The 13,782-nt window shown below is 35.8% G+C and overlaps 1 protein-coding gene across 1 annotated transcript in view; it reads left to right on the top strand.

Annotated features, from left to right (window-relative positions):
• Positions 1 to 13,782, top strand: part of UBA6 (ubiquitin like modifier activating enzyme 6) — an 80,979-nt gene that overhangs the window by 16,374 nt on the left and 50,823 nt on the right. The window contains exons 2-6 of the mRNA XM_008071146.2: positions 2,392 to 2,486; positions 3,254 to 3,282; positions 7,207 to 7,301; positions 7,775 to 7,886; positions 11,516 to 11,596. Coding sequence (XP_008069337.1) covers positions 2,392 to 2,486; positions 3,254 to 3,282; positions 7,207 to 7,301; positions 7,775 to 7,886; positions 11,516 to 11,596 — 412 coding nt within the window. The remainder of the gene's footprint in view (positions 1 to 2,391; positions 2,487 to 3,253; positions 3,283 to 7,206; positions 7,302 to 7,774; positions 7,887 to 11,515; positions 11,597 to 13,782) is intronic.

Raw genomic sequence — 13,782 nt, 5'->3', positions numbered from 1 at the left:
TGCAGCCTCGACCTGCTGGGCTCCGGCGATCCTTCTGCCTCAGCCTTCCGAGTAGCCGTAACTACAGGCATGCGCTGCCATGCCCGGCTGATTTTTTGATTTATTGTAGAGATGAGGTCTCGCTGCCCAGGTGGGTCTCGAACCCACGGGCTCAGGCAATCCACTCACCTCAGCCCCCAAAGGCGCAGGATTACAGGCTGAGCCACCGAGCCCGGCTGTGTCTCTTTCTTAATCTGTATGTATTGTGGCATAATGGTTAAGAGTATGGTGGCTACTAAGGCTAGACTCCCTGAGTTGAATCTTACTTCCACTACTTTTAAGTTACTTAATTTCTATGTGCTTAAGTATTCTTATATACAAGAATGGGCATTATAATAGAAATAATCTCATAGACTTTCTATGAGGATTAAATTAGTTAAAAACAAGTAAAACACTTAAAACAACATTTAGAGCATAATAAAAACTCAAGTTTAAGACGTTGTTATTACATGCCAGACATTATTCAGGCACCTGGGATACTAGGACAATAGACAAATTTACAGTCATAATGGGAGGTTTTTGAAATGTTGATTTTTATTAAGCAAGAGAACAAGTAGTTGAAAAATCAGAAGAGTTATAAAAGATTTCATCAACATAATTATTAAAATTAACCGAATGCATATAAAGAACTTTATATGTTATATCTTTAACAACTGTTAAAAATATGTATTAAAGAAACAATGGCAAATGTGCACTGGGAGATATTTATAAGAATGGTCAAAGCCCCATTATTTGTTACTGTCCAAAGTTGTAGAATAGGTAAATTGTGATGTATTATTGTAATAGAATAGTATAATGAATAGAATACGACAGAAATGAAAATTAATGACCAGCTGCATGTATTAATATGTCAAGTTCATAGTTAGAATTTCATTGAAAAGGAACAAGGCAGAGGTATTCAAGGTGATTCTGTCTGTATAAAGTTTAAAAACAGGCAGAACTTTGTTGTTTATGGGTACACAAATAAGGGTCATAAGACTATCAGACTGTTTTGTGTACACCATGGCAGGTATTCAACGAGTATGTAATGAGTAAATAGATAGTCTTTACTTTCTAAAACAGAAATCTTAAGCACTGACTTAAGAAGAAATATTTAGGTTTTATTATATTTTGTAGGGAGCAAGCAAGGAAATAAAAATAGCTTGTGTTTATAAAGTTTTGTCTAAAAAACCCCTAGTTAGCTAGCTTTTTTCCTTCCTTTCTGCCTTCCTTCCAGCTTGAAATTAAAACACACACACACACACACACACACACACACAAGCCCTTTTCAGGCTTTTATGTTGTATATGAAAAGCTGAGATAATAGAAATTAAAGATACTTTTTTTTTGTTTTTGTTTTTTTGAAGTAGGAGTCTCACTCTGTCACCCAGCCTGGAGTGCAGTGGCAAGCTCACAGCTACTGTAGCCTCTCCCTCAGCCTTCCAGGTAGCTGGAACCATAGGTGTGCAGCACCATGCCCTGCTAATTTTTCTGATTTATTGTAGAGATGAGGTCTCACTAAGTTGCCCAAACTGGTGTCGAATCCCTGGGTTCAGGCAATCCTCTTGCCTCAGCTTCCCAAAGTGCTGGGTTTACAAGTGTGAGCCACCACACCTGGCAATACTTGTTTTTTAAACAAACATGCATAAATGTGTATGTGTGTGTCTTGTCTTAATTTCAAAAGTAAATACTTGTAACTCAAGGGTTTCTGAAATTATTTGTTATTTATGCTGAATTAATCTTTCAAATGATTCTCATAAGAATTCAGTGAGATTTATGTTATCTTCAAGGATGGCATCACATTTCTCATTGTTTTTTAGATAAACTCTTATGAATGACTTTATTAAAATATCTGACTTTTAAATTGCCTGTGTCTATTTTTAAAATTCTCATTCTGATCTACCTTGTGGCTATTAGGATGCATAATGTAACAAAATATTTTATATCTTACCAGCTTTTAAGTTTGAAATAATATTTAAAAACTGTTTTTTTGCCTTAAAAATCCTGTTTGTAGTTAAAGTGGAGATTGCAAAACTTAAATGCCTATAGTGGCCACTGAAAAATTAGAGGAATAGGGAAGCATGGCATTTTGGCACATCTAGAGCATATAATCCTTCTTGTCTGAACAGGGCAACTCAGCTCCATGTGTCTGTTGCCTTGAGGGAATATGGATCGTGGTGCCAAATCATCTGATCTTTCAAAATATGTCACCTATTTGGCAATTGACTCAGAATGTTTAAACACTATGCAATTCATTCAAAACAAGTCTGTGGGCAGGATTGAATTCCCAGGCAGTTAATTTGCAAACAACTTTAAAAGATGCCTAATTTTTGATGAAACAATTTTTTGTTTTTCGTTGTGTTTTATATACAGTCGGCAGAGGTACGTTCTTGGAGATACAGCAATGCAGAAGATGGCCAAGACCCACGTTTTCCTAAGTGGTATGGGTGGTCTTGGCTTGGAAATTGGTAAGCAGTATTTGTTTTTGTAATTTTGTGTGGCACTATTGAGCAACATAAGATAATTTAAAGAATTTGGCTCCTCCCTCTTGTATTTCTTATAAAAGAAGTTAGATTTAGAACCATAATCAGATTCATTTTGGATTCTTTTGGCAAGATGATTTCATGATACTGTTATATTCTGCCACAAAGAACCAATAATAACTCTCTCATTGCTTCTTTTTGTGTTGTTAATAGCCATTAATGATTATCTCTATCCATTAATTCATTATGTTAGCACACATACATGTACTATATTCATAAAAACATATCTGGGCCGGGCACTGTGGCTCAAACCTGTAATCCTAACAACTTTGCTTGAGCTTTCGGGTTCGAGAACAGCCTGGGCAACTTGGCGAGACCTCATCTCTACAGTAAATCAAAAAGTTAGCTAGGCCTGGTAGTATGTGCCTAGCTTTGAAAGGCTGAGGCAGAGGGATCGCCTGAGCCTAGCAGGTTAACTTTGGGTGGCTGTGAGTGTGCCACTGCATGCACTCCAGCCTGGGTGACAGAGTGAGACTCCAACTCAAAAAAAAACATGTCTGGAAGAATATACTAAAACTATAGGGTGGGTTATCTCCGGGTGGTATGATTCTGCAAATTTAACAAAGAACTTGTGTTTTCTGAGTAGTTAAAAAGTTAAAATTATCCTGTAAGATATGTGACTAAGCTACATGAGGAGATACCTAGTATACATTCTTAATAGTAAGTTATTTCTTTTTCTTTTTTTTTAATAGCAAAGAATCTTGTTCTTGCAGGTATTAAGGTAAGTAAATGTTCTTAGAAAAAAAGTGGTTTTGTGTCCTTTTTTGCTTATTTCTAGTGGTAATATTGTTTTTACTTTGTCTAATTTTATGTCTTAATTTATTATCAGCATTGTTTTAATGCATCACTTTCCTTTTTAAAAAACTTACCATGGAAATTTTAAAAATACACAAAAGTAGAAAGAATAGCTTAAAAAAACCATGTGTATCTGTTGCAGAACTTCAATTACTAACTCGTGAACATATTTGTTTCATATATCTCCTTCCTATTCTCTACTACCCCAACTGTCAAATTATTTTGATGTAAATTTTAGATGTTGTATTATATAAACCTTAAATATTTTAGTATTAATTTTAAAAGATAGGGGTATCTTTTGAGAATATAACTGCAATATTATTTTCACGACTAAAAAGTAACAAGTCCTTAATAACATTATACTAGTTTACTTATTACTGTGGAGCAATTACTCCAAAATTTAGTGGCTTAAACAACAACATTTATTATCTCATAGTTTCTTTGGGTCAGGATTCAGGCATGACTTAGCTGGTTTCTCTGTTTGGGGGTCTCTTAGAAGGCTGAAGTCAAAGTTATCAGCAGGGCCCTCAAGTCATCCTGGGGAAGAAGTTTGCTTATGTGGCTGTTGGACTGAGGACCTCAGTTTCTTGTTGACTGTTGAGCAGAGGTACCCTCAGGTCCTTACTATGTGGCCTTCTCCAGTATGGCAACTTGCTTCATTAGAGTAAGCAAGCAAGAAGACCAGAGAAGGAGTATGCAAAAAAGACAAGTCATAAGTCTTTTGTAATTTAACCTCAGAAGTAAGTCTAGCCCACACTTAAGGGAGGGGATGACACAAAGATCTGAATACTAGGAAGTAGATAGCCCTGGGACCATCTTAAAGCCTGCATACCGCAATCATCAGATCTCTAGTTAGAATTCAAATTTTTCCAACTGTCTTAAGAAATTTCTTTTTAAGCTTGTATTGTTCTAAAGAGGATCCAAGTAAAATTCATATTCTTTTTTTTTTAATTTTTTTTTGAGTTGGAGTCTCACTCTGTCGCCCAGACTGGAGTGCAGTGGCCGCTCCCGGCCACCGCAGCCTCGACCTGCTGGGCTCCAGCGGTCCTTCCGCCTCAGCCTTCCAAGGAGCTGTAACTACAGGCGTGCGCTACCACGCCCGGCTAATTTTTTGATTTATTGTAGAGATGAGGTCTCGCTGCCCAGGCGGGTCTCGAACCCGCGGGCTCTGGCAATCCACTCACCTCAGCCTCCCAGAGGTGCAGGATTACAGGCTGAGCCACCAAGCCCGGCAAAAATCCATATTCTTAACTTGGTTTCTTTTCATCTACAGGTTTCCCTTCAATGATTTTTTTATTTTCTTTGCAAATCATTTGTTGAAGAAACCAGTGATATGTCCATGTAGCTCTATTCCTGTATTTCCTATAAACTGGTAGTTTAAAGCTAGAGAATCAGATTCAGATTTGATTCTCTTTGGCAAGACTACTTCATAGATGAGATTATTTTCCAATCAGGAGACAATAATATTCTGTTGACCTTTTTTTGGTTATTTATTATTAGCTATTAATGATCATTGCTTAGATTCATTATTTCATTAGGGACAGTGATGGTATTTTATCATTCTTTTATCTTTTTCTTCATTTGTTTTTTTTTTTGAGTTGGAGTCTCACTCTGTCGCCCAGACTGGAGTGCAGTGGCCGCTCCTGGCCACCGCAGCCTCGACCTGCTGGGCTCCGGCGATCCTTCCGCCTCAGCCTTCCAAGTAGCTGGAATTACAGGCATGCGCTACCACGCTCAGCTGATTTTTTGATTTATTGTAGAGATGAGGTCTCGCTGCCCAGGCAGGTCTCGAACCCTCGGGCTCAGGCAGTCCACTCACCTCAGCCTCCCAAAGGCACGGGATTACAGGCTGAGCCACCGAGCCCGGCTTCTTCATTTGTTTTTAATAGAAATGAGATCTTGGTATGTTGTCCAGGCTAGTCTTGAACTCCTGGACTCAAGCAATTCTCCTGTCTCAGCTTCCCAAAGTGCTGGGATTACAGGTGTGAGCCACCACCCACATCTGACCCTTTACTTGTTTATTAGCTGGAATAATATCTTAAAAAGAAAATTTGTCAATCATCACTTATGTGGCTTCACAAAAGTATAGGCTATACATGTACGAAAGGCAGGATACTTAATTTTTCCCCCGTTTATTTCCTAGTTTTCAAAGTCAGTAGTTTCCTGTCATCCCCCAACAGTGACCAGTGGACTTGTATAAGTGTGTTCATCACGATAAACTCATGAATTTAGCATATTTGCTGTGTTTTGATCCATTACTGTTGTTCTTTTAACTGATGCTCAGATTATTTCATTTTTAGTTATTGGAATCCTCTTTAAGTTTTTGAGTCTGTTTGAGACAACCCTAGTAGTATTTGTCACTGTTTATGAAGTCTTTTTGGTAGACAGAGACAGAGCTAGAACATTTATAATAAGTAAACACTTCAATTTCTGATTTTCAAGTGCAGGATTATAAAATATTACTGAAACTTCTAATTCACAGTTTGGATTATAGGATATTTACTTTTTTGATTTTATGTTTGTATCTCTTTTCTCTTACTGTGTCTTGATCCTAATTACATCAATTTAATTACTTATTTGCTATATATTTTATCCATATGACATGGTTTCAGAATGCCAATAATATTATTCATAACAGTATATTATTGAAAACAATTTAAGATCTTTTTTTAATCACATCTGGAATTGGCAGACAAATTAACTGATTTTTATTTTTAATAGAGACAGGATCTCACCAATGTGCCCAGGCTGGTCTCCAGCTCCTAGCCTCAAGTGATTCTCTCACCTTGTGGCCTACCAAAATGCTGGAATTACAGGCATGAGCCCTTATGCCTAGCCATTACCCCCTCTTAAAATTTGGTTTATTCTTCATTTTTTTAAGTGTATACACACATACATGCATATCTGTTCATGTGTGTATATGTATTTATCTCCTCTTGCCTTTCTTATATAAAGTACTTTACTTTCCTCTACCTTACTGTCACTTATCAGCATTTTCTAGAGTCTACTCCATAATGATAAATATGTCATTCATTCTTTTTTCTATAGTTGCATGGTTATACATTGTGTGGATGTATTATACCCAGTTCCTCATTGGTGGACGTTTTGATTGTCTTTTGCTATTACAAATAATACTACATTTAATTCCCTTGTACATTTTTTTTGTATTTTTTTCCAAGTGTATCTTTGAGATAGATTCTCAAAAGTGGAATTGCTGTGTCAAAGGATAAATACATAGATCCTTTTGAAAGAGATTTTCAAATTCCTTTCTATTAAGTTTGTGCACTGCCCAGTCTCACTGGTGATATCTAAGAGTGGCTGATTTACCTCACCCTCGCCAACTTTTGGATTTATGCCAGTCTGATGAGTAAAGAAGGATATTTCATTCCTAAGCAAGGGTTAACATCTTTACATATTTTCAAAGGCCATATGGAGTTCTGTTTCAGTATACTCATTCATATATCTTACCCCATTTTCTATAAGGTTTATGGTTTGTGATATAAATTACGTTTTTCTAGTTCATTAGTTGTATTTCTTACTTGGAACATGGATTATTGGGAAGTGTTTCTGTGAATTTTCTAGATTTTATATGTTGATTTTTGTAACATGCTACTTCCATAAATTTAAATTCTTTTTATATAAAGGATTTTTTTCAATCAATTTATTGGGAATTCCAGATGTATATATAAATACCTAGTTATTTATCACTTCCAGTTCTTATGCCTTTCATTACTTTTTGTTGTCTAATTACACAGAATAATATTTCTAAAACATTCTAAATAATATTAGAGATAGTGAGCATTTTTGTCTTTCCTCCTGACTTCAACTGATGCTTTACTCTTTTTTGAAGGCACTTACAATTCATGATACAGAAAAATGCCAAGCATGGGATCTAGGAACCAACTTCTTTCTCTGTGAAAATGACATTGTTAATAAGAGAAACAGGTGAAGATATTTTGATATATTATCATTAGTTTTTTTTTTTAACTCTTTCAATTATTTAAAATATTTTCTGTATTCAGAGCACTGGTCAATCATAGTTGTTTAACTCATCACCATAAATTTACACAACTGTCGATAAGTAAGTGTTGGTGTATTCTTGTTTTATTATATGTTTTCATCACATTTTTGATATATTTACACTGCTGCCCAGAAATGTATTTCTTTGAATTTATTGAAGGAGATATTTAGTATTGCTGAATTTGGGACTAGGTGGCTTACTATGGAATGTGACAGTACATCATCTCAATATTGTGTAGTTATATGTAAAGATAAATACATCTTGGTATCTTTTTTCTAAAATTTAAGTTTCCATTGAAGTTTCATAATATGCCAGGTTCCTCTGATGTTGTTAAAGTGTCCTACTTTAAGAGATTGAGTATATTGAACAAAAGATAGTAAAGTTTATTTTATTTTAGGACTGAAGCTGTACTTCAACATATTGCAGAACTAAATCCATATGTTCATGTCACATCGTCTTCTGTTCCTTTCAATGAGACCACAGATCTCTCCTTCTTAGATAAATACCAGGTTAGTACTACATTTTGTATTAAATGTTACTGACAGTCCAAGACAAATCGTTAAGTATTAGTATGGTATAACTAATTTCATGTGTTGAGGAACAGAACAAAAATTGCAAGTTAGAAGACTTTTATTAGAATACCTTTCAAATTCTCCATTTTAGGGTTGAGGCCTTAGAACTACTATCAAAATAGTTCTTTTTTTTAATTTTTAAATTTTAAATTTTTTTAATTTTAAAGATGTACGATTCAGGGTTAGGTATACAAATGTTGATTATGCAGGTACTCTTGTTGATGAGGTGTGCCCTCCCTCCCCTGGCAGTTTCCCTTAAGTTCCAATCCCACCCCCCGTCCCCTGGCAGTTTCCCACTACTTCCAATCCCTTTCTTATAGTATTATGATAATTGTTCAAGGTCCGCTTATGAGTGAGAACATATGGTACTCTGTTCTTTTTGTTTCTGTGATAGATCACTGAGTATGATTGACTCTAAATCCATCCAAGTTGCTGCGAAGTCCATTTGTTTGTCCTTCTTTATGGCTGCATAATATTCCATTGTGTATATGTATCACATTTTTTTATCCTGTCCAGCTTCGATGGGCAGCATGGTTGGTTCCATGTTTTTGCTATTGTGAATAGAGCTGTAGCAAACATATGTGTGCAGGTATCTTTTTTGTAGAGTGGTTTGAGTTCCTTGGGGTATTTTCCCAATAGAAGAATTGCTGGGTCATATGGAAGGTTAATTTCTAGTTCTTTCAGAAATCTCTATACTGTCTTCCAAAGAGATTGCACTAGTTTGCATTCTCACCAGCAGTGTAGAAGCGTTTGTTTTTCTCTGCATCCTTGCTATCAGTTGTTTTTTGTTTTATTAATAATGTCATTCTTACTGGGGTTAGGTGGTATCGCAGTGTGATTTTTGATTTGCATTTCTCTGATGATGAGTGAGGCTGAGCACTTTTTCATGTGTCTGTTGGCTGCCTGTATGTCTTCTTTTGAGAAGTGTCTATTCATGTCTTTTTCCCACTTTTTAATGGGGCTGTGACAAAGTAGTTCTTTCAGTTGGCTATTTTTACAGTAGTATGCATAAAAAACTACACAAAACTAAATTGCTTGTAGCATCATGTATTCATTTCTTCCTTATTCACCTGAATGTCAGTTGAGGTTTCTAGGCCTAACTCAACTTGGATTGAACTGCAGTCTGGCTTCTGCCCCATGTCTCTCTTCTGGGACCAGGAGGCTACCCAGGTCATATTCTCATGGTAGTAGCAGAAGCACAAATGAGCAAGTCCAACCACCCAAGCACATGTCAAACCTTTATTTGTGTTACTTCCATTTGGCCAAAACAAGTCACATTGTTAATCTTAAAGTCAGGAAGCAAAAAAGTATACTCTGCTCTTTCTAAAACTGCAGGCAAACAATACAATTATAGGGAAGTAAAATATAATCAGTAGTTCAATCTATTATGGCAGCAATTTCTTAAATAACAACAACAAAATTCTCAGTGCGTCAGATGTTCTAAAAGTGACTAATTTGACACTGATTTTTTCTCTGTGATTATGCTGTTTACCCACTTAAAAGTCAGTATAGACTTCTATTCTGGACTGGATAACTTAAAATCCATCCTCCTACAAAGCACCTAGAATTGCTAAACAGACCTTCTTTTAAATTACTATGTAAGCTCAAGATAATGTAAGGGAAGTGCTCACAGGTGGCTAAAAGACCTGTGAATGGTTAGCTCTAGTCACTCTCAGGGACAGCAGTTGCCTGTCACAGTAATCAAAGTTCTTGGGAATTAATGGTTACACAGAAACAAAAGATTCAGGCCTAGGACTACATAAGCTAGAGAAATGGAATTGAGATTTCCTCCCTCTTCATAAAGCTGGATCCTCAGCTACATCTCAGAGTGCTACAGTCTAAGACTGGGCTAGAACAATCTTTACCCATTGGAACAAGAAGCTTGTCTGTTTTCTTTTGAGCTATGGATGAGAAATAAAGGTCTTCCCTGGAATTCATAACCATTGGCCTGCCCTTGCACAGTTTTGGAGATCAACTTTATAATCTTTTGTGGTCTGGAAATTTCCAAGCTGAAAACTTAATGTAAAAAGTAGTATTATAGTAGCCATACCCTAGAGTGTGCCAGATAGCAACAAAACTAAGCAAATCCAGGGAAATATAACCTCAACTAGGCCACAATTTATTCCAATATTACAAAGCCCCCTTGAGGTCACAACCCAAAATAACAAGACATGACAAAGCAGTTCAGCATGATCAAGAGTCAGTGAATATAACCAACTGGAATTAAACTTCCAAGAATTTCACACAGTGGAATTATTGGAAGGAGCCTATAAAATGCAGATGTTGAAAATGACTAAATCTTAAAGGAAGTCATTAAATATACAGTGTAAAAATAAGACATTATTGAAAAAGACCAAGCAAGTATGATGGAGAACCAAGTAGAACTTACGGAAATAATTTAAATTAAAATTCAGTGCGTAGATTAAACAGTGGATAGACACAGTGGAATAAGCATTAGTGAACTGAAAGATCTGGAGGAAATTGCTGAGACTATAGCACGCAGAAATAAGAGAAAACATGAAGAAAAAATTAAAAGAAATGAGAGCTTAAATGAAAAGGTTCCATTTGTAAAATTGAATTTCTAGAGCAAGAGCATTAGAAAAAGCCATATTCAAAGAAACTACAGCTAGGAATTTTTTAGTATTGATAAAACACAAGTCAAATTCAATATGCTGGGTCTAGTGTTTGATTTTATGTTATTTGTAAACTGATAAGTTAGTCTATTACTATTTCACAGATGCAGAAAATATGCAATTCCTAGGTCAGATACTAAGGACTTAATTGTGCAACGTATAGCAAAAAATGTGGACGTTATATTGTATTTCCTCTTACCTCCATAAGTCCCACTTTTGCAATGCAGAGGGCTCAGTGGATATCTGTAGAGTAGTGGACTACTTTAGAGACGAACATTGAGCTTAGGGAACCTGCTGTTTTTTTATAGTGTGCGTTAAGTAAGTTTTCTCTTTGTCTCTGAGAAGCCATTACTTCTTCCCTCAGTTTTTACACAGCAAATATAATGCTTAGAAATGTCCTTGATCCCTTCCCCTCCCTTGGGTAGGCAATTCCCCTCTTTCCCTCTCTCCCGCTCTCTCATCAATTTGCTTCCTAAATAAACTGTATTTTCTAATCAAAAAAATTAAAAAATTTAAAAAATGTCTCTGTTACAGAGCTAGGTGAATACAACTAAGTCATCACCTGGACATCTTCTAGTAGCCAGTGATTGGATTTCTGAAAAATGTAATTGTCATCCTTTAAAGTTAGCATGAAAATAATACTCTGGTGGCTAGGTTAGTATTTTCACTATAGTAACAGATAAATCTCTGACCATTTGGAGTTTATAAATGCCACATAGAATATTAATGTTGCTTCTAATTGTGAAGCCTTTGATGATATTGAATTTAATATGGTCAGGCTTTTCCCTGTATATGCTATTTTTACGTTTGCTCTTCTCTACTTCTAAAGGCATGAACCTTAGAATGTTATGCCCCAGGATAGTAGTTTTTTAATGTTCTGATTGTTTTGTATTACCAAAATTAATTAGTCTTTAATTTTTGTATTCTCAACAGTGTATAGTATTGACTGAGATGAAGCTTTCATTGCAGAAGAAGATCAATGACTTTTGTCGTTCTAAGTGCCCTCCAATTAAGGTAGTAGTATCATTTAAAAATGACATGTGGTTAACCCAAGGAAAAACACTTTCACTGTTAGAATTTGGAGCTTTTTGGTGGGTTTATAAGAAACTTTTTTTTACATGAGGACAATCACAAGAATATTTTTTTCTTTAATTTTGGTATTCATTTCTTATTTTTAGAACTAGGACCTGAGCTTGGTTTATAGACAAATTACTAAGAAACTAAGGAAGAATTCAGCATTTAATTTTAAATATAGTATGATGATGGCTTTCAAACAGTTCTTTTAACAAATATTCATTGAACATCTATATACCAAATACAGTCCTAGGCACTAGGAATACATTAGTGAACAGGACAAATATTCTTATGGAAATTGTCTTCTGGTAGTGGAGTACAGTAAACAACAGATACATGGTGTGTTTTCAGATAGTTTTAAGTCATATGAAGAAAAAATTCTGAGTAAAGACTAGAGAATAATATCTGCATGGTGTTGAGAGGGGCTAGTTCTGGTTCTCTTAGCTTAGAAGGTCGGGAAAGTCCTCTGTGAGAGGATGACAGTAGAACAGAGCTGTGAATAGTGATAAAGAACAACTGTATCTAAGGAAGAGCATTTAAAGCAGCGGGTTGGCAAGTGTGAGGACCTGCAAGTGTAAAAATTAACTTGGTGTGTTTGAGGAACAGGAGGCAAACATGACAAAAATGGAGTTAGGTAAGGAGGAGAGGATAGCAGAAGTAAAAAAAAAACATACCAGAAGATTTGGTTGGGAGAAGTAGTTAGAGGATAGAATCTTTGAGTTTAGTTTTAATCTGATATTTAAAGGATCACTATGATGGCTTGCTATGTGGAGAGTAGACTATGGCAACAGTTTTCAAAGTGTGGCCCAAGGACACTGAGTTCCTGAGACCCTTTCAGAGGATCTGCACAGACTATTTTCCTATTACTAAGATGTAATTTGTTATTTGCCTTTTTCACTCTCATTCTCTTACAAGGCACAAGGGAGTTTTCCAGAGTCTGTATGATGTGATGATGATGTCCCCACTTTCACAGCTAATAGAGTGTGTGTGTATGTGTGTGTGTGTGTGTGTGTGTTTCTGTGTGTGTTCTTGTGATTTAAATTTTTCTTAGTTTTAATTTCTAACATAGGAAATATCTGTAGGTATAACTCATGTAAACAGAAGCTCTTTGGGTCCTCATTAATTTTAAGAGTATACATTCATGCAAGAGATCCAAAAGAAGGAGGACTTTTGGATTATAAGAGCAAAGTAGAGGCAGTTAGACCAGTTCAGCACTACTGCAGTAGTTTGGCTGAGATGTTTGTATCTTAGAAGAGATGAGAATGAATAGTCAGTCAACTTACAGCAGGGCCCAGAAGTTTAACAAAATAATTGCACTAGCTGATAAAATATTCATTTATATAAGTGGTATATACAGCTATACATTAGAGTTATTTTGGAAAGAGGTAAGTAAATTATCCTGGAATTTACAACTTTTAAACTTAAAAAAAAGCTTCCAAATTTCTGTTCAGTGTTATGTCTCATATAAAAATGTATATACTGATTTTGTTCCATAAAGGCAATGCATGATCAAGTAGAAGGAAGTCTTCTATTAGCCATCTCACTACTTTGTATAATTGGGGCTATAAACTGTTTAATGAGGTATGTTCTTATACTAAAATATCAATATATTTACTTTTGTTAGAAAAATACTACCTTCTACAGGATCGAATGCATTGTAAAGTAAGGATTTCTGTTTATTAGTAGTAGCTCTAAAAATAGTTTTAAGCACAAAAGCAATTTCTTTGCCAATTATTGAAATGGAGACAATGCATGTTGAGAAAAATTGTTTTAATAAAAAATTTATAGCTGGGCTTGGCTTTGGGAGGCTGAGGTGAGTGAATTGCCTGAGCCCGCGGGTTCGAGACCCACCTGGGCAACTTGGCAAGACCTCATCTCTACAATAAATCAAAAATTAGCCGAGCGTGGTAGTGCGCTCCTGTAGTTCCAGCTACTTGGAAGGCTGAGGCAGAAGGATCGCCGGAGCCCAGCAGGTCGAGGCTGCGGTGGCCAGGAGCGTGCCACTGCTCTCCAGCCTGGGTGACAGAGTGAGACTCCAACTCAAAAAAAAAAAAAAAAAAAAAAAAAATTTATAATTGTGTTGAAGAATTTAACTTTTACTTTTCATGACTTTGATTTGTACTGTC

The sequence above is a fragment of the Carlito syrichta genome, unplaced genomic scaffold (assembly GCF_000164805.1).
Source record: "Carlito syrichta isolate Samal-C Ts95f unplaced genomic scaffold, Tarsius_syrichta-2.0.1 Scaffold314127, whole genome shotgun sequence".
Lineage (NCBI taxonomy): Eukaryota > Metazoa > Chordata > Mammalia > Primates > Tarsiidae > Carlito > Carlito syrichta.
Note: the sequence above shows the minus strand (reverse complement) of the source record. Positions and strands in the feature narration are given on the sequence as shown.